At 42.2% G+C, this 20,141-nt stretch overlaps 1 protein-coding gene across 3 annotated transcripts; it reads right to left on the bottom strand.

The window, feature by feature from the left end:
• Positions 1-731: 731 nt before the first annotated feature.
• Positions 732-16,160, bottom strand: eri1 (exoribonuclease 1). 3 transcript variants are annotated; one of them, XM_043720012.2, is made up of 8 exons: positions 10,875-14,683; positions 10,618-10,763; positions 10,055-10,233; positions 9,020-9,239; positions 7,763-7,846; positions 6,116-6,225; positions 4,986-5,100; positions 732-2,285 (listed from the first exon to the last, which is right to left on the bottom strand). In XM_043720012.2, exons 3-8 carry the CDS (start codon positions 10,192-10,194, stop codon positions 2,043-2,045), a joined length of 912 nt encoding a protein of 303 aa, XP_043575947.1. In that variant the 5' UTR covers positions 10,195-10,233; positions 10,618-10,763; positions 10,875-14,683; the 3' UTR covers positions 732-2,042. The 3 variants fall into 3 exon arrangements, with proteins under 3 accessions (XP_043575947.1, XP_043575937.1, XP_087850985.1); XM_043720002.2 differs by lacking the exons at positions 10,618-10,763; positions 10,875-14,683 and adding an exon at positions 16,019-16,160; XM_087994859.1 differs by having other exon boundaries at positions 10,618-14,683.
• Between the last annotated feature and the right edge of the window lie 3,981 nt (positions 16,161-20,141).

Genomic DNA, 20,141 nt, shown 5'->3' on the forward strand with positions numbered 1-20,141 from the left:
TTTCACTATATTAGTGTCTGTGTAAATCTAAATTGCTTATTACTGTGGATCATAACAGTATTATGAAGGCCTACATAAAGGGGAGTGTTACACTGACTGCAAGGTTGCAAGTTTACTCCCCATTCAATCCCCAAGTCCAGAGAGTGGTCAGTTAATTTTAATTGTGTACAGGTACTAGCAAGTTAGATCAATGAAAAGGGAGGTTCAACGCTTAAATTCATTTTTCAGTTGAAATAGGAATTGCATGACCAATGCGAGGTTATTTTATCTGTAGCCAATTATTGTGGTTCAGTTACAAGTACTGACATGGGGAAATTTTTATTAGGATGAGGACAGATCAGCAATAACCTTATTGAATAGCAGGGTAGGTTCTAGGTCCCAAGGGTGTCTGCTCCTGCAATTATACTCAGGCACAGCTGAGTGAAATCAAAGACAAGTAAATCAACTCCACAAGCCTGGCTTTGTACAGGATCATGGAGAAGGAGGGCTATGGCTAAGTGCTTCCATTTAGATTACTTCCCAGTGGTCCAAAATCAAAATTTCAGGAAATAGTTTCCAATGAGAAGAGGACCTGAGTCCTTCAAGAGTTTCATTCAATAGCACAATGTTACCTGTTTAGGTTTCATAATGGTAGATGAGAATCATTTATATCAGCTACCCAGCCAACAACGTTGTAAGTGTGCTTCATAAACTAAAGGTTCGAATAAAGAGCACACATGCAGTTTAAGAAATCTTTTGAAAATGAGCCTTTAATCAACAAATCCAAACAAAGGCACTGAACAAGTCCCAATCTATTGAAACTTTCACATGGAGAAATGAAACGACAGATAAATTCCACACTCCTTTCATGGAACAATGTTGACCGAAGAAATGTTATGCCCCTTTACACTGACCCTGCACCTCCATCCTTTGAGAATGAGCAGTCAAACTTATCTCCATAGTTAATACAATTAAGAGGCACTGTAAAGTGATACACATTTGTAACAAGGGGGAAGAATCTCTCCTGTGAGCTCTTGCTTGATGGAAAGTTCAAAAGGTGTAACAGCCTTCATTACTCTTGAACAAGTACAGAGTGGCTCTGTCTTAGGAAATTTAATTGCTATTTCTGTCTCCTTTAGAAGGTAAGGGAAATATTAAAGTATGGTAAGTGATGTATAAAGAAAAATAAATATTGTATTTTAAAAATCTAATAAGCATTGCAGTATAAATTCTAGCTGGATCTACATGTTCAAACAATTGGCATAAAAAAGTCATGGATATAATTTGCTAGAAATTTTAAATTAGTACAAAATTAAACGTAGAGTTGTGTGAGAGAGAAAAGAGAACAAGTTCCCTTGAGGCAGAGAGTAAGGAAAATGACTATGAAAAATGCAGGTTACCACCATGTTTGATGGAGCAAATTACCACATTGAAATTTTCTGCTTATTAGTCAAACCCAATAAAGTTGGGCTGCATTTATTTTGGCAAATTAGCATGGCACAGGAATTATGCTGGGCCATCAATCTAATCAGATAAACAAAAATATCCCTGTCATGAGCTTAAGACTGCATAAAGCTGATTCTTGGTTTCCTTTAGATAAGACAGACTTTATATGACCTTAGGATGCATATGACAAACTATTAATTAAGAGCATTTTTCTTTAAAGGTGATAATTTCACAATACTTTTGAAAAGTTTACTCAATGAGATATAAAAAGGCAAAGCTGGATTATTATACATCAGTGCTTTTGTAGGTGTTTTGTTTTAATTAAAATTGTGGTTCTAAAGGATTAAGCTGAATTTGGCTAGTTCTCATCCCCCACACCTTTCAGCATTTTATACTGTACAGTAAGCCTCACAGCACAATTGGAATGCAACATGCAATCCTATGACTTAATTGAAAAATGTGGCACAAAATTCTGCCAGTGCTTTTGAACGAGTCAGTTTCTAAAGAAAACAATAGAGTCTTTTGCAGCTGCCAGCAAGTAGTCACAATGTTGTGTTCTCTTAAACTGACTGGGCTTATTGGAATCCAGCTTGCTCCCGTCTTGTTTCTTATGGTGACTATATTTTCTGCCATGATGAATATGGAGGAGGAGCACTCTCCAGTGGGGAGCTATTTGGTACATTCATCAGCTGCCCTGCTTGCAGCCCCTCATTCACTCGCAGCTCACATCCATCCTGGAGCATTCGTATAGCAATGCGCGCGATGTTTCGGGAATCATCCAGCCCGCTGTGAGGCCTCCCTTCATACTTCATCCCCAGCTTTTCGAGCATAGAGGCGAGTTTGGTCTGAGTCCTGGGAACCTGCAGGCAGATGACCAGAGATTCTCTCAAAAACAGCCAAGGGTAACAGCCAAGGACAAATTTGTACAAAATGGAATTTGGAACAAACTTCATCAAGTGTTTTAGGAAAAGCTGATGCTCTTCAGGTCAAGTAATTTTTTTTAAAAAACAGAATCAATTCAATTTTTTGAAAAATGCAACAATCCAAAAAATTAAAGACAAGATCTGCAGCAATAATCAGTTCTGATCTGTAACATCAGCAGCAGAATCAGTTAAATAAAATCAGTCAAAGTTAGCGGTGAGGAAACCATCGGACTGTCATTAAAAAAGACTTATTCAATTAATATACTTTGAGAAAGAAAGCTTGTAACTTATCCTTGACCTACACACGATTCCAGGCCCACACCGTGGTGTGGGTGAATCGTAACTGCCTTTGGAATAGGCTGAACGCCGTGACATCATCAGGGCAACAAAGTTATAAATGCCATGGAGTGATGGTCACAATTGACAATGGAAGAAATATAGATACCGGATTAGTAAAACAATTTCCAAGACTAATAGGCTTTTTTTCCAGGGTGGGGTGTTAAAGGATATTCTTCAAAGGTGGGTAAATTTAATTTGAGGTACTGATGAATCATGATCAGATTAATTGGAGTAACAAGGGTAAGGGGCTTGTTGGTTTCTCACTGTTTGTACAGACCTCAGACAGTTGTATAACAATGGCCCTTCCAACTACACAGGTGCAAGCAGTAAACACTGTCAGTGATGCCATCAACAGTACCGATCGCTGATAATGTGCAAATCTGAAAATCACTACAAAACCCTAATAGTTAAAAACTAAGCTGTGTTTTTGAGGATGGGGACTGATTCAGTAATGTGTAATAATTTAAACTTGCTGTAGTTTTTCAAAAAGCAGCCCTTTTCATACATTTAAAGACCGTCATTTTTATCTCAGGCTAATGGATATAAAAAAGTAATGTTGCCTTGAAAGCTACCAAATACAGAATTAATAATTCACTACTGTATTTCTAATTACAGCTCAATCATGAAGTAACTGCTCAAGGTTTAGCTCTGCTGTGTCCTCACCATAGTTCACAGCTGCCATTACTGTTAAATCACTGGTCCAGACTTCCCAAAATCCATATGCCACACTCCATCAATCCAGTCAGAATTTGATAGCATTTCAGCACTAGATGGAAATGTAAACTATCTTTGGAAATGCCAGTCTGCAGATTTTCAGAATGCAGGCCACTTATGAAACTGCTCTCTCCAGTCCAGGATCAATTTGTTCACCCCCCCCTCAAAAAACAACCTTCTCCAGCTCCTGATGGACAGCAAGCACCATCGTTCTCTTCAACCAGATAGCCACCACTGCCGCACAAGTTGCTCCCCTTCTTATCAGAGCCACACCAGGTTGATCTTCTGCATTTTGCTCACATGGCACCTGTTGGTTCTCAGCAACTTCACATAAACATAACTTCAGACCTAACAAAGGGGGTATCTCAAGTCTAGTCAGTCAGACATTGAGATTCGTCTCTCCTCATTCCTGTATCCCCAACATTCAGTACACCTGAATTACTAGGTTACTGCCCTTGGACCATTACAGTTTATAGCCTAGGACTAAATCTGCTACATAAATACAGACTAATATTTAGATCACTGCTCCCTGCAACACAATTGTTTCAGTATTGATTCAGATCAATGACTCCAATTCAGCATCCTTCCTAAAGCGGAGGACAAAGTTCCAACTGTCCCAGCTCTCCTGAAGAGTATTCTAGGCTCAAAGTTTCACCGTGCTTTCTCTCCTTTGATGCTGCTTGACCCACTGTGATCTCCCACAATTTTTTTTTCATACAGATTCCAGCATCTGCAGTAATTTGTTCCTACTGTACTTGTTTTAAGCACAAATTGAACACTTCATAATTCTCTTTCAATGCATCCACTATCTTTACGCGCTCACCAGTTGATGATGATAGAATGTAAGCCATCCTGTGAGGTCTCCATTATGATTGTTTCAATAATGATCTTTGTCTACCCAAATTTATTATTCTAATGTTTTAAGTTGCAATGGCAAGAATACCACAATATGCTTTAAATTAGCGACAGTGGATTAAATTCAATATCAGTATCCATTTTCTAAATCTGTAAATAACAATCAGGAGTGCCCAAGTGTTAATGTCATTGGTCTGGCAAGTTGGCACAACCACGTATCATCAAATACATTCAATAACACTGCTAATACCAACAAATCTTGGCATTTGGATTTAGTCTGTTCTGCTTTAAAGCGTGTTTCTTCAACACGAATTGGCTTTAACGTGATTGAAGAATTTAGACCGTTATTTGTAGAACGTGAACTTTCCTTACATGTACTGGTCATAACGCAGTTCCAGCCCCATTACTATAGATGGCGCTGCTATTGCAAGATTTTCATATAACGTGAGATCGCATGAGAACAGAACTATCACGTTACATCAGAACTGACTGTATCTGCTTTTGAGATTAATGCAATTTTCAAATCTTCAGATCCATAAGTATTTAACAGGAAAAAGCAACCAGTCTGAAATACAGGAACAAACGGGAATGATTTGTAAGGGCTTAAAGGGATGGATGTCAGGGCCGAGAGAGGGGCTGCTGGTTTTGAACCTGCCTGTCGGATAATAACAAAATTTGTACTTAATTTTATTACCGGATTCATAACACCAGGAAAAACAAATTACAAACCTTGTAGAAGTTACCATAACTTTTTCGAATGTTAATCCATTTCTTTGCAAACTGTGGATACTCGATGCTGCTAAGATGGCACTGAACATTGAGGAATTTGCTCATGTCCCAGGAGCTAAAGTGTGGGGGTTGGAAATAAATTGCTATATTGAATTAGTCAGTCACATAGAGAAAGCCAAATCCAAGTTACTAATTACAGATATGCAATATTAATGACATATCCAATTGTTTTGTGGAAACGCAATTATGAATTCCAGATGTTTATGAGGAGGTGGTGTTCAGGTACACAGTTCTGGATGTTAGACCAGCAGCATAGTCCTGAAGAGCAGTCCACATTCCCAGAGGCTTTATAAGGTGTTTTATTTCTCTTTACTGACAATAACTGCACATCATGACCAGGATTATAAATCAGCCATGATAATGCGTTGTATGGCCCACTTCTGCTCCTATGCCTCATGGTCTTATTATCTCGATACAGTATTAATCGACTGCTACAAAATACCATTCTGATGGAGTTCTGGCATCAAAGGTACACTGGGTGCACAACTAGTGGAGAATTTATACACCAGAAATTAGAACAGGAAGAGGTAAAGTAAAATTGCCATATTCCCAGAGGCAACTCTCTCACTAGAGAGCAACAGAGCGAGAAGGAAAGAGAGAGGGAGAGAGATGACAGATAATGGTTTTACCACAACTCAGTCAAGGAGCAAGGTTAAGGAGAGTCTATAGTAACATCAACCAGTGTGGAAATTCATCCATTCTCTTGGTGTCACTCTGCATTGTAAAGCAGCTGTCCAGCCAACTAAGCTAACCAACCCCCTACTAGAATAGTTTGTGTAAAGTATTAACTGAGTCAAACTGCATTGTAAATTAGCAGGCATACTATGGCAAGTTAACAAAGTAGTCAAACTAATCAAATTATGCAATCCTCCCATTTAACCACTCAGTTTCTTCTCAATTATCTGATGAAGGGGCAGCGCTCAGAAAGCTTGGATTTCAAATAAACCTGTCAGACTATAGCCTGGTGTCGTGGGACTTTTGTCTTTGTCCACCCCAGTGCAGCACCACCACATTATGAACTAATGCCAGTCTGAAGATCTTGGTGTGTTTCATGAGGGTCTAATACATACCCATCAGTTAGTACTGCATATCTGCATTTGGTTCCAAGTTCCTTCTCTCTCATCCAGTTAACCACTTGCTGAAGAACATCTGGAAAACTCCCTGCTTTGTCAACCATATCCTGGAATAAACGAAGCATGTACACTTAAACAAGCTGAAATATTAACCTTCATTTAATGCTTGATTGCTAAATTCTCTCTTTTAAATATTAAGACAAAGAAGGTGATGACAAATATTTTAAAGTTTGGGATTTAAAGCAGGTTGGAAGAAGGGAGGAATGTACTAGACTTCAATCTCCAATTGAAAATTACCTAATCTGTGGCCACATTTATACAATTATTGATAAAGCATTTCCATTATTAATATGGTCATAGAAGTATAGAATGGGGAATGCAAGTATACAAGTGTAACAGAAATGTGATAAAAGGTGAACTACACTTTGCTTCTCTACCAATGCAGGTTAAAATATTTTGCCAACTCTAAATAATCTAATAAGCCTTTCAGAAATTACTACTTTATAAATCATAGTAGTGCATCGATTGAGTCTATCATTGATGCTTTGTGGCCACACATGGATATATTTTAGATATTCTGCTTTGAAAATCAGGGATGTTTTGAAAACACCACAAAAGAAAATGCAATTTAAAAATGTACTTTTTAAAAAATTGTCTCAAATCTCACAACGCATAGTCATAGAGATGTACAGCAGGGAAACAGACCCTTCGGTCCAACCCGTCCATGTCAACCAGATATCCCCACCCAATCTAGTCCCACCTGTCAGCATCTGGCCCGTATCCTCCAAACCCTTCCTATTCATATACCCATCCAGATGCCTTTTAAATGTTGTAATTGTACCCGCCTCCACCACTTCCTCTGGCAGCTCATTCCACATACGTACCACCCTCTGCGTGAAAAAGTTGCCCCTCACGTCCCTTGTATATCTTTCCCCTCTCACCCTAAACCTATGCTCTCTAGCTCTGGACTCCCACACCCCGAGGGAAAAGACTTTGCGCCTATTTACCCTATCCATGCCCCTCATGATTTTATAAACCTCTATAAAGTCAACCCTCAGCCTCTGACGCTCCAGGCAAAACAGCCCCAGCCTATTCAACCTCTCCCTGGATCTCAAATCCTCCAACCCCAGCAACATCCTTGTAAATCTTTTCTGAACCCTTTCAAGTTTCACAACATTCTTCAGATAGGAAGGAGACCAGTATTGCATGCAATATTTCAGAAGTGCCTAACCAATGTCCTGTACAGCCGCAACATGACCTCCCAATTCCTATACTCAGTACTCTGACTAATAAAGGAAAGCATACCAAACACCTTCTTCACTATCCTATCTACCTGTGACTCCACTTTCAAGGAGCTATGAACTTGCACTCCAAGGTCTCTTTGTTCATTAACACTCCCTAGGACCTTACCACTAAATATATAAGTCCTGCTAAGATTTGCTTTCCCAAAATGCAGCACCTCGCATTTATCTAAATTAAACTCCATCTGTCACTCGTCAACCTGATGACTTCTATAATGCCACTATTAGACAACACGAAAATGTCAGTAAAATCTTCTGACATGTGGAAAACAAATTTTAAGCAAACATCTGACATTCAGAAGATATTTTTAAACCAAACAAAACTTAAATGAAACCGGATTACCTGTGTGATGCCTGTGAGTTTGGTACAAAATTCTGTCAGCTTGGGTTTCAGTTCTGGTTTGACATATTCCTGGAATGTATCCTCCTTGAAAGCAGTAAAATAAAAAGGGTCTTTTGTGAATATCCTCAGAGACCTTGTGAAATCTTGCCTCACACAATTAAGAGAAAAATAATGTTTGTATTTATATAGGGCCTTTTGCATCCACAGAGTGTCTCTCAGCTTTTGAATTATATTTTGAAATAATGCATACAAATTCCACAACTAATTTGTTCAGAAAGGTCCCTCAAAGAACAAAAGAGAAGAACAATGAGATACAAGAGGGCATCAACTTGAAAATAGAGTTTGATCATTGAGAAATAAAATCAGGAAATCAGGAAGCACCTTTTAAAAGCAGGGGTGGCAAGGTGACTCAGGGTTCCAGGTTCAATTTCAGCCTTGAGCGACTGTCTGTGTGGCGATTGCACATTCTCCCAGTGTCTGGGTAGGTTTCCTCTGGGTGCTCCAGTTTCTTCCCACAGTTCAAAGATGTGCAGGGCAGGTGAATTGTCATGCTAAACTGCCCAGTTTTAGGAGCATTAGTCAGAGGGAAATGGATCTGGGTGGGTTGCTCTTCGGATGGTCGGTGTGGACTTGTTGGGCCAAAGGGCCTGTTTCCACACTGCAGGGAATCTAATCTAATCTTTTCACCCAAAGGTGAGTGGGAAAACTTGAAACATAGCCTATAAAATTATGTGGCCAAAGTTCTCAATAACTTCTTCAACTTTGCAGTGATTCTGTCCCAATTTCTACACTGATTATAAAAGATTTCACTGGCAAACTGTCATTAAGCAGACCCTGGAATGCAGCTGCATGTTTGGAAAACTAAACATGGTATTAAGCAAACACAGTTTATACAACAGTAGTATTTTACAGGAGGAACTGCCCAGCAAAATATAACAACCCTGCAGGAAGATTATATTTCTTTACAGAGATTAAGTGTCACCTTGGCTTGTGTGGTAACATTTTTACCTTTGTCAGAAGTTCAAGCCCTAGAAAATGAACACATTGGAGCAAATTATCTAGGCTTTTTCTCCAGGTACGGCAGGAATGTCGCCGTACCTGGTAGTACAGAGGTAGTGTTTCATTTGTAAATTCTTGTTACAACATTTTCCAACTTAATTGAGACTGCATACACAGATGCACAGTGCTTTATTTACGATAAGGTGCAAGATCTTATTTAAATCTCACGCAAGGTGTACAAAGCAGATGATTACTTACAATTTCGAGGGTGCGGGTATTCACAAGGGCAATGGGAAATTCAATAATTTCATGCAAGTATTCTGGTGGGTTGTTCTCTTCACATGTTGCTTCAAAGTCAATGACACAGATGTAATCGTAATACGTATCAGAACACTCTGGTTTGATTAGCAATGTCTGAGTCAGTTTCTGCTTCTTGTAGTAATTTTTTAATCGCTTTCTCAGTACATCCTTCACTCCCCTAAAGGAGATCAGCAAGAGAGCAATGACCGTGAGACATAAACATAGAGACAGAGGATGAAACAAATCATGTAAGACAGACAAAAAGTGAAAAATAGACAAACACAAGGAATTGACAGAATTTAAGACAGAAAGAGAAAAATATAATTAATAATATGCATGTATTATTCCTATACATTTCATCAACAGCAATTTATTTTCCTGGTACATCATTTTCTCCAAAAGAGTTAATATATTTATAGTTACTTGCACAAAAGTATGCAACCTGCATTACAAATACAATCAGTATGGTATTGTTAGAGTTGAGAATTTGGCCAAGAGAATATTAAAGGAATTGGAAAGGACATGCCCTGACCTCTGGTTCTGTGACACAGAACAAGATGCTTGGACTCCTAAAATTATGCTCATAATTTTTACACCTAAAATCTATTTCAAACCTTTGTCAATTCTAGACACAGACTTGACTGAAAAAACAGCAAAGGCAGCCACAATGTACTCATTAGTAATTACTGCTACTGGACCAAGAGTAGGTCATATGGTTATAGAAACAAGGAAACTCTACATGGGTCTAGTTGAGACATAAATGAAAGGTTCACTGGCTTATTTTCACAAGAACTGGTTTTGGATTTCAGTGTCTTCACCAATCCCCACCCACCTCTTAATGACCACCAACAGTGTAGCATGCATTTCTGCAGCACATAGAAGACAATTTTTACAACTTCTAAAGTACATTATCCTATTGAACCAGGATGTAACAGTTATCTGCCGGTGTTTTATTTCCCCCCAATCTCCATCACTGGCCAGAATGATACTTACCTGGTTTCCAGGTGGAGTTCCGCTAGCTTTGTGCGAAGTTCATCACGAGTCATTCTGTTGATATGGCCATTTGTGACAGCAATTTCTTTGTAGACTGGGTCACTGAAATCCTTAATGTAAGCAGCAGGGCTAGCTTTCATTGGTAGCTCTTGTCCATCGGTCCTGCTGCGCTGCTTCACCTGACACAAAGTTAATGATCACAAGAACAGTGACATTTAACAGCTTACACTACGTGACAGATTGGACTACTTTCTTTACAGATTTCTGGCAAACTTGGTTTACATAATACATTGTATATGTTAAAAAGCTCCACTGCATATGCAAATCATGACTCCAATTTCAGAAGCATTATTTAGAAATAAGAACAAAAAGGCTGGTCACTGCCTTCACGCAAGCTACCTAACTGTAATCTTTCAAAATGACAATACATCATATAACATTGCCAGCTCCATCATTCTCCATCTCCCAATAAAAACTATTCTGCTTCCACCTTCAGCAATGTAATTCAGCTGGCTAGTAGCAATACAAAAATTACAAATTACATTGTTTTAAATTATCCTGACCTAAATATCCACATTTTGTTACTGTCCTTCTCTGTGACTGTATTGTAGAGGCTAGGAAAGCATGGGTCTTCAGCCAGAAGGTATTGAGTGATACAATGATTGTTCCTCCCAGAGGACCAGGCTTCTAAATGAAAGCCTCTTCTCTCCTGTAGTTACAAACCATTGCATATAAAATAAGTTTCATTCCACTTGCACACACTATACTGCACAATTTAGCAATTACAAAAGCAGAAATATTTTAAATTGTTGAGGCTTACACCTTCAATGGGTCAGGGCTCATTGTACTCTCAGCATCCATTCCACTTTCTTGTATGCCACAAGGTGACTGGAAAGATTCTCAGTACTGAAACAACAAACTCAAGACAAGCTAAAAAGAAATGACAAAGACCAAAAAAAGGCCAGAAAGTTTGAAGTACCATGATTGTTCAATTGTTATACAATTGTTCGGTTGGCAATACTCTCAACAACATCAGAAGGTACCGGGTGCGACTCCAACTCGAAGACCTGAGCACTAAAATCTAGGTTGAGACAATTGAATGGCACTGAGATTGCTCAATCCATTGAGATGCCATTAAATTGACATTAAACTGAAGTTTCATCTGCCCTCTCAGGTGGATATAGAAGATCCTATAGCACTATTTTGAAGAAGAGCAGTGAGTTGGTGTCTTGTAACTATCCTTCAAGCAACATCACAAAAATGAGAGCTTTACACTGTGGGAGCAAAATGGCTGCTGTACTTCCAACAATGCAATTACTTCCTTTCAAAAATACTTTGCTGGGTCTAAAGAGCTTTAGGGCATCCTAAGGTCTGGTAAAGTGCTATTCAGACACAAGCATTTCATTTTGTTGCAGATTATTTTATTTGAATTATTTTATTCATGAATAAATCTCCTCCAATCTTTTGCTTATGTACACAGTTGACAAGAATATGCTTTCCCTTCTGGTAATAAACAACTCACTAACTTTCTACACTCTAATACATTATAACATCTTAGTTTGCTGCTAGAACAAGCAGTACAAATGAAATGACTGGAATAAAGAGCATCACAAGCAGCAGCTGCTTTCACAGGAAGTATTACAAGACAGATAATACTGATGAAGGACAAAAATAAATTCCAACCGCCGAGCAAGCAGACTGTCAGCTGATGTTGAATTGTAGCAATTTACAGCAGAGGAGATGAAAATTTGATCGTATCTGTCTGATCTTTGATCTGTCCAAACTTATCCCCATGAATATCACAGGTTAATGTCGGTTGCCAAATACCATCACAAGAGAGCTGTGTTGTGAGTAGAGAAAGGAGTGGGAGGGAGTGCGAGATAAGTTCTGTCCCACACTTTGTTGGGCCTTGTCATGTCTTGCAACCAGGCATAACAAAATATTGCCAAGGACATCACTAATATTAAATATTTTGTTTAACGCTATAGAAATGTCACTAAGGTTTGCTGAATGATTTTTACTTGTAAAAGAGTCAATAAAGACGAGGCTTCAACTTCAAAGACAGTTCACATTAATTAAAAATAGTATCATTACATTTGACATGCAGACATTCTAAAGTTATATGTTCTTCCCGATCTACCTGAAGTCATCACAGGAAACAGCTCAGAATGTGTCTAGCGAAAAATTAATGAATTGCAACAGCACCACCCGTCATTTTAACCCAACTTTAAGTGATACAAACAAGCCACTTGTTCAACGTCAGCCACTTGATTTAATGCATAATAAATCAACCCACTCAAAATAGCAGCCAGTTTCAGGATTTAGACCCACAACAGCATGGGATCCAGCCATCTGAGTCTGTCATTAAGCCACAAACCAACACGACTCCAGGCCAGGCTACAGTAACCATACTTTCAGTATCTTCTTCAGTGGGAATAGCTTTTGTAATAAATACAAAAAAACAGACTTTTGTGATACCAATAAAGAGACATCTGTCAGAGATTTATAAAAATGGTCTTTGTCTTATGAAAATACATTTTTAGGAAACTGCACATTCTATAGAATCATCTTAATTTGCTGTCGTTATTTGCTTTTTGTAAAATGCTGTGTTTGAAGATTAGTTCAGGTGCAAACTGATTCTGCCTGTGCCATAACATTGCATAATTTTACAACAAGTTAACTGACATGATTTTAGGCACATACGCTCAACCCTAATCCCTAGCCCCTTGCCTTGAAGCAAGAATTGAATCCAATTAACAGGTCAATTCACAACTGTGAATGAAACTTAATTCAGCAACTTCCCTCTTCTTCTATATTCCCCTCTTTCCCTGTATTTTGTGCTTGCCTAAAACTTAGCACGAAGCAGAAAATTTGCACAACGACACAGCCATCCAAAGAGGTATCAAGTCGGATAGTAGGAGGAATGTGATGTGGAAAGGCGGACTGGTGTAGAGAGGATATTTCAGAGTTGAGGCCATTGCTATGAATGCTGGAGCAATTAAAATTTAGGATATACACAAAACACAAACATTCAACTGTGGTCTGCAGGAGATTAGATAGGAAGGAAAGTATATAATCATGGAAAGAAAACCTGCTTTTCCCTCCAAAGAACACTACCTGACATGACAACTTTCTGTTTTTAAATCAGCGGCTGTTCAGTGGATTGACTAATGAGAAGTTATAGTGGTCCAAACTTAAAAATTACTGCAGCTCTGATGAAGAGTCATTTAGACTCGAAATGTTAACTTGCTTTCTCTCCATGGATGCTGCCTGACCCGGTGTGATCTCCAGCATTGTTTGTTTTTAATTAAAAATTGTTCTCACAGGCAGAGAAAGTAATTTTTTTCTGGAATTTACTAACTGAGTTACTAGAGGTTCCTCATTCCTCATGCTTTAAAACTTGTGAACTCATAGAAATGGACAATTTCAGTTGTGATTCAATGATGGGTCTGGAAAACACAAGAAAACAGGAGATGCTGGAGGCTGCCCAGTTACTTAAACCTGCTCTGCCATTTGATTCTCATATCCCTCCAATCCCTTAATGTTCAAAGTCTGTCCCTCTTAACCTCGACGAAGCATCCACAGCTCTCTGGTACAGAAAACTGCAAATGTTCACAACTCTTCAGCCTGAATAACTCTCCATGATCGCTATGGTTCCCTATTTCTAGACCCTTCAGGTGAAGGAAACAGTGCCTCAGCACCTGTCAAGTCCTCACAATAAAATGTTTCAACAAGATCACTTCTTGCCTCTGCATCAGAAGATTGTTGCCGTAAATCTAACTTCATCATCTTCAGCATATAAACTAGAACACACCAGTGCAGTACTCAAAAGTTCTTATTCAATGACCTCACAATAAACCAAATTTGCTGCTAACTAAAAAGCAATCACATTTACAGAGTATAACTGACAACATCACAATACCCCATATCACTCTACAACCAAACTCTCTCACAATATAGAGGTCGCTTTTCCAGCAACACATTTTCAGCTCTGATCTCCAGCATCTGCAGCCCTCACTTTCTCTCTCTCACAATGTAGCCACTGTTGCAAAATAAGAAACATAACCACAAACTGCAATAAGATAAATTACTAGGTGCATTGTAAGCATTTGTTGAGGGATAAACAGTGGACAAAAAAAGTGAGAACTTGTTGTTGCTCATTTTCAAACCGTGGTCTGTATCTTTCATGTCAGCCCAAGGGAATTAGTGTCTCATTCAAAAAGCAGAACTGGGTGCTACATTGAAATTTGAATTTTGATTGCACATATTCCTCCATAGTAGGATTTGAATATTATGTAAAGATGTGTCACTCTATTTTGAGGAGAATGAGATAGGTGTGGCGAGATTTCCAGAAGAGCCCAGTTTCCTTTTGGGTAGAGGAGCTCTCTGGGCTTTTGGATCTCTGATTTTGACCTTTTGAGTTCTCTAGATTTTGGAAAGGGGAATCTCTGGGTTTTAAATTCAGACTTCAAAGGGTTTCTCTCCAGGATTTCAGGTTTGCAAAGGAGTCTTTTCAAGATTTTCAAGATTTCTCAATGTCAGGGGGCTGGATTTTAGAGTTTCAGAGGTACCACAGTTTCATGAGGGTCTCTTTTCAAACAATCCTGATTCAGGGGGGTTCTATAGGGTTTAAGCAGTACTGCAATTTTGGGGGATGGAGGGGGGGATATCTCTCATAGTCCAAGAGAAGTCCCTGTACCAGAGAGGTCTACGGGTCTTCTGGGCGTTATAATGTTGGCTGGGTCCCTGGGTGGGGTTAATGCAGAGTGGTGGTGGTGGGAGGGGGGTTGAGTTTCTGCATTGTGGTGGTGTGAGGACAGTCTCTAGTAGTCAGTGTGGGGGGAGATCTCTCTTTGGGTGGGGGACGTGGTGGTAAATCTGTCTCTGGGTGGTAGAGATGGGGGTTGGGGGTCAGTCTCCAGGTGGTGGGGGCAGCCTCTCGGTGGCGATGGTGGATGTCAGTCCCGGTAGTAGGGATGGGAGTAGATCTGTCTCTGGGTGGTAGAGGTCATTCTCTAGGGGTGAAGAGGGATCAGTCCCTGGGATGGGGGTGGGGAAGGGTCAGTCTCTCCAGGCGGGGAGGTGTCAGTCGCTGGGGGGTGGTGGGGTGGGGGTGGGAGAGAATGTGTCAGTCCCTGGCGGGGGGGGGGGGGGGGGGGAGGGAGGTGTCAGTCCCGGGGGGGAGGGAGGTGTCAATCTCGGGGGGGAGGGAGGTGTCAGTCCCGGGGGGGAGGGAGGTGTCAGTCCCGGGGGGGAGGGAGGTGTCAGTCCCGGGGGGGAGGGAGGTGTCAGTCCCGGGGGGGAGGGAGGTGTCAGTCCCGGGGGGGGAGGGAGGTGTCAGTCCCGGGGGGGGAGGGAGGTGTCAGTCCCGGGGGGGGGGGCGGGGGGGGAGGGAGGTGTCAGTCCCGGGGGGGGTGGCGGGGGGGGAGGGAGGTGTCAGTCCCGGGGGGGGGGGGGGGGGAGGGAGGTGTCAGTCCTGGGGGAGGGAGGTGTCAGTCCCGGGGGGGGGGGTTGTCAGTCCTGGGGGGGGGGGGGGGTGAGAGGTGTCAGTCCCGGGGGGAGGGAGGTGTCAGTCCCGGGGGGGGGGGGGGAGGGAGGTGTCAGTCCCGGGGGGGGGGGGAGGGAGGTGTCAGTCCCGGGGGGGGGGAGGGAGGTGTCAGTCCCGGGGGGGGGGGGAGGGAGGTGTCAGTCCCGGGGGGGGGGGGGGGGGGGGAAGGGAGGTGTCAGTCCCGGGGGGGGGGGGGGGAAGGGAGGTGTCAGTCCCGGGGGGGGGGGGGGGGAGGGAGGTGTCAGTCCCGGGGGGGGGGGGGGAGGTTGTCAGTCCGGGGGGGGTCAGTCTCTAACTGGGGGAGTGGGGGTGGGTTGGGAGAGTCTCAGGGCGGATCAATTGCTGGCCAGAGATCTCCGAGTTGCAGATAATCCTCCTCCGGCCCCCGCTACAGGGTCTTGCCTGTGGCTCCTCACCTGGCCCTGGCCTGGGCCTGGGCCTGAGCCGGGGCCGGGGCCCGGGCCCAGGCCGCTCTCCGCGGCCCTCGGAACGTTCTCTTTCTGCTCCTCCTCCATCGCCGTCCCCAGCGCTGTCAGCCTGACATGATGTCACTTCCATCTCCCCCCACCGCGGGGGCGCCGTGACGTCACTTCCGACCGGCGGGCCGGCACCCAAGTCTGCGCAGTGGGCTCCGAGACGCCCGATGTAGAGTCTGCGCAGTGGGCTCCGAGACGCCCGATGTGGAGTCTGCGCAGTGGACCCCTAGACGCCCGGTGTGGAGTCTGCGCAGTGGACCCCTAGACGCCCGGTGTGGAGTCTGCGCAGTGGACCCCTAGACGCCCGGTGTGGAGTCTGCGCAGTGAGAACCTTCAGAAGAAGTCCTGGAACTTTTTGGGAGAGACCAGCAGAGAGCCTTAGGATAGGGGGCTTGTGGTGTACTGGTAATGTCCTCTATCTCTAGGCAAGCCCCCCCCCCCCAATCTGATCTTGAGTAAAACAAAGAACTCTGTACGCTGAGAGATTTGAAACAAAAAAGAGAAATTGCCGGAGAAACTAAGCAAAAGCCAAATTTGCAGATAACACAAGAATAGGTGGAAAGGCAGGTTCTTGAGAGAGTTAAGCAAGTGGGCAAAAAGTTGGCAAATAAAGCCACAGATGCCAGGACACAAAGAGACTTGAAGGTACTGTGCATGAAACCCAAAAAGCTAACATTGAGGTAATCAGGAAGGCCTGATTATTGGCCCTTATTTCAAACGGTTTGAAGTATACGAGTAGGGACTCTTACTGCAATTGTACAAATTGCTGGTAAGGTCACATTTGTAGTACTGTGAGCTGTTTCGGTCCCATGAAAAAAAATGTTATCTCATTGGGGCCAGTTCAGGGAAAGTTCACTAGGATGAACCACAGTGTGGAGAGATTATCTTATGAACAAAGACTAAACAGGTTGGTACTCACAGGAGTTTAGAAGAATAAGAGGTGATCTCATTGATTGATTATACCAAAGTACAGTGACAAGGCAAATCATACTAAACAAGCATGTATAGATCAAAAAGTTAAAAATCACACAACACCAGGTTATAGTCCAACAGGTTTAATTGGAAGCACACTAGCTTTCGGAGCGACGTTCCTTCATCAGGTGACAATCACCTGATGAAGGAGTGTCGCTCCGAAAGCTAATGTGCTTCCAATTAAACCTGTTGGACTATAACCTGGTGTTGTGTGATTTTTAACTTTGTACACCCCAGTCCAACACCGGCATCTCCGAATCATGACTAGATCAAAAAGACTTAGACAGAGGCATACAAGTTACATTGCACTGGACATGCCCTAGGTGACATCAATGTTAGCAAGATCAGCATTATTTAAGGCTAGAGAGCATATTCATCAGTCTAATAATGGCCAGGAAGAAGTTAATGTGTATGTTCAGGCTTCTGTATCTTCTGCCTGATGTAAGAGGTTGTGGAGATCAATACTGGTGTGTGATTGTTCTTTTTTGAAAATATATTTTTATTGAAAATAAAAGGAAAAGAAAAAGTTTTTTTTGAATATTAGAACAAATTCAAAACCAAACAATTCAAACCAATGTTTAAAAACAAACCCACTAATTACATAGATAAATAATAACTAGTAACTAAGCTACAAAAGGAAAATCTTAACAGTAATAATAATTATAATAACAACACAGATCAATGAAACAAAGCAAGAGCCTTTGATCATCGAGTGCATACGTTTATACATATTCATATATTTATAGTTCTTCCCCTCCGGATTCCAGATTCATTACATAGAATTGCTCTTATTAGTATGGCAGACAAATCTGTACCCAGGTCGTCAAAAAAAGGCAGCCACATCTTATAGGAATTTTCAGTTTTGTGGTGCACCATACTCATAAGAAAATTCAAGGGGATGTGCTCCATGACTAGCTTACGCCAGCCCACCAGACGTGGGGGATTTTCCAACACCCACCTAAACAGAATGTTCTTTCTTGCACAAAAAGTGAGGAGACTGAAAAGCCTTTTTTTGTGTGTGTATCCAGTGAAAGTGAATTAACAAAGCCAAGGAGAAGAGATACTGGGTTCATCTCCACCTCCATCCCCAAGGCCTTCTCTATTTTGCCTACCACAGCACTCCAGTGTGCCCGCAGTCTGTGGCAGAACCAAAGACAATGAGTAAGCATGCCCATGCTTACTTTACGTTTAGGACACATTGGAGATGCTTCTACTTTAAATTTTGTGAAGTGGTCTGGGGCCAAATGGACCCTGTGGTGAATCTTCAATTGCGAGGCATGGGTCCTGTTGCAAATTGAAATCTTCCTTGCATTTTCCCAGATGTCCTCCCATATTTCAAAAGAGATCTCAACATCCAGCTCCCTCACCCATACCTTACAGAGCTCTTTGGTCTCGTCCAAGGGACTTCTCCCAATAGATTATAAGTGTTGCTAACAGATAATGTACCCTCAGCACTCAACACCCTCTTCTCCATGTTGGATCTAAAAGGATCAGTTAGAAGTGTGGTCTCTTTTTTTATGAAATTTCTAACGTGGAAAAAAACAAAAGAGGTCCCTACAAGGCAATTCATATTTCCGAGCCATCAATATGTCCCCTTCAAATAAATCACCCAGGCAAGACACACCCCTAGCTGCCCATAGTTTAAACCTGAGTCCATCATCTCTGGCTGAAATGCCAGCATACCAACTATGGGTGTCAAAAATGATGTTTTGGCAATATTGCCCTCACCCTGATGCATTGCCCTCCACGCCTTGACCGTATTGATGACCATTGGGCTATGGCAATATTCCTTAATTGTTCTCATTTTGTCTAAGAACAACAGGCTAATAAGGGGGCATCTTGCCAGAGATGCTTCGATGTTCAACCCAGCTCAAACATTCACATCATAGAGTCATAGAGATGTACAGCATGGAAACAGATCCTTCGGTCCAACCTGTCCATGCCGACCAGATATCCCAACCCAATCTAGTCGCACCTGCCAGCACCCGGCCCATATCTCTCCAAACCCTTCCTATTCATAAAACCCATCCAAATGCCTCTTAAATGTTGCAATTGTACTGGCCTCCACCACTTCCTCTGGCAGCTCATTCCATACACGTACCACCCTCTGCGTGAAAATGTTGCCCCTTAGGTCTCTTTTATATCTTTCCCCTCTCACCCTAAACCTACGCCCTCTTGTTCTGGACTGCCCGACCCCAGGGAAAAGACTTTGTCTATTTATCCTATTCATGCCCCTCATGATTTTGTAAACCTCTATAAGGTCATCCCTCAGCCTCCGACGCTTCAGGGAAAACAGCCCCAGCCTGTTCAGCCTCTCCCTGTAGCTCAGATCCTCCAACTCTGGCTACATCCTTGTAAATCTTTTCTGAACCCTTTCAAGTTTCACAACATTTTTCCGATAGGAAGGAGACCAGAATTGCATGCAATATTTCAACAGAGGCCTAACCAATGTCCTGTACAGCTGCAACATGACCTCCCAACTCCTGTACTCAATACTCTTACCAATAAAGGAAAGCATACCAAACATCTTCTTCACTATCCCATCTACCTGCGACTCCACTTTCAAGGAGCTATGAACCTGCACTCCAAGCTCCTAGCATAGGCTTTAGTTATTTCCCAAAAACGGAAGGGCTATTAGCCAAGCCTGAATTAGTATATGAGAAAACCAACAATGCGCAAGTTCTTTCTTCTGCCCATGTTTTTGAGATCATCTACCAGATCCAACAGACCCCGGACCTGTGTTTCCAGGGCTTCAATCCATCTCCTGGAGGAATCAGTCTCTGCCTTTACCCCTGCAGCCTAGCACTCGAGCTCATCGGTCCCTTTTCCCAGGTCTTACAGCATAGCAGATACAGGAGCCAGCTTCTCTCCGTTTCTTTCCTGGATCTGGTTCCCTAGGACCTCATGAGATTTGGCCAGCTCCTCAACCAGGGTCTGGTGAGTAAGCAAGCCTGCCGCTTCAGTGGGCTAGGCCGTGGCCCCAGCCCCAGGTGAACTTCCTCCTTTTTTTGACATTCTCCAGCTGCAAGGACAAAGGTAAGTTGTTTTTGTGGGCTTCTAGCTCCTTTGTTCTGTTTTTACTCACAGTAAA

Source organism: Chiloscyllium plagiosum, unplaced genomic scaffold, assembly GCF_037043375.1.
Source record: "Chiloscyllium plagiosum isolate Xiang-an unplaced genomic scaffold, Cpla_swu_hap1 HiC_scaffold_2, whole genome shotgun sequence".
NCBI lineage: Eukaryota > Metazoa > Chordata > Chondrichthyes > Orectolobiformes > Hemiscylliidae > Chiloscyllium > Chiloscyllium plagiosum.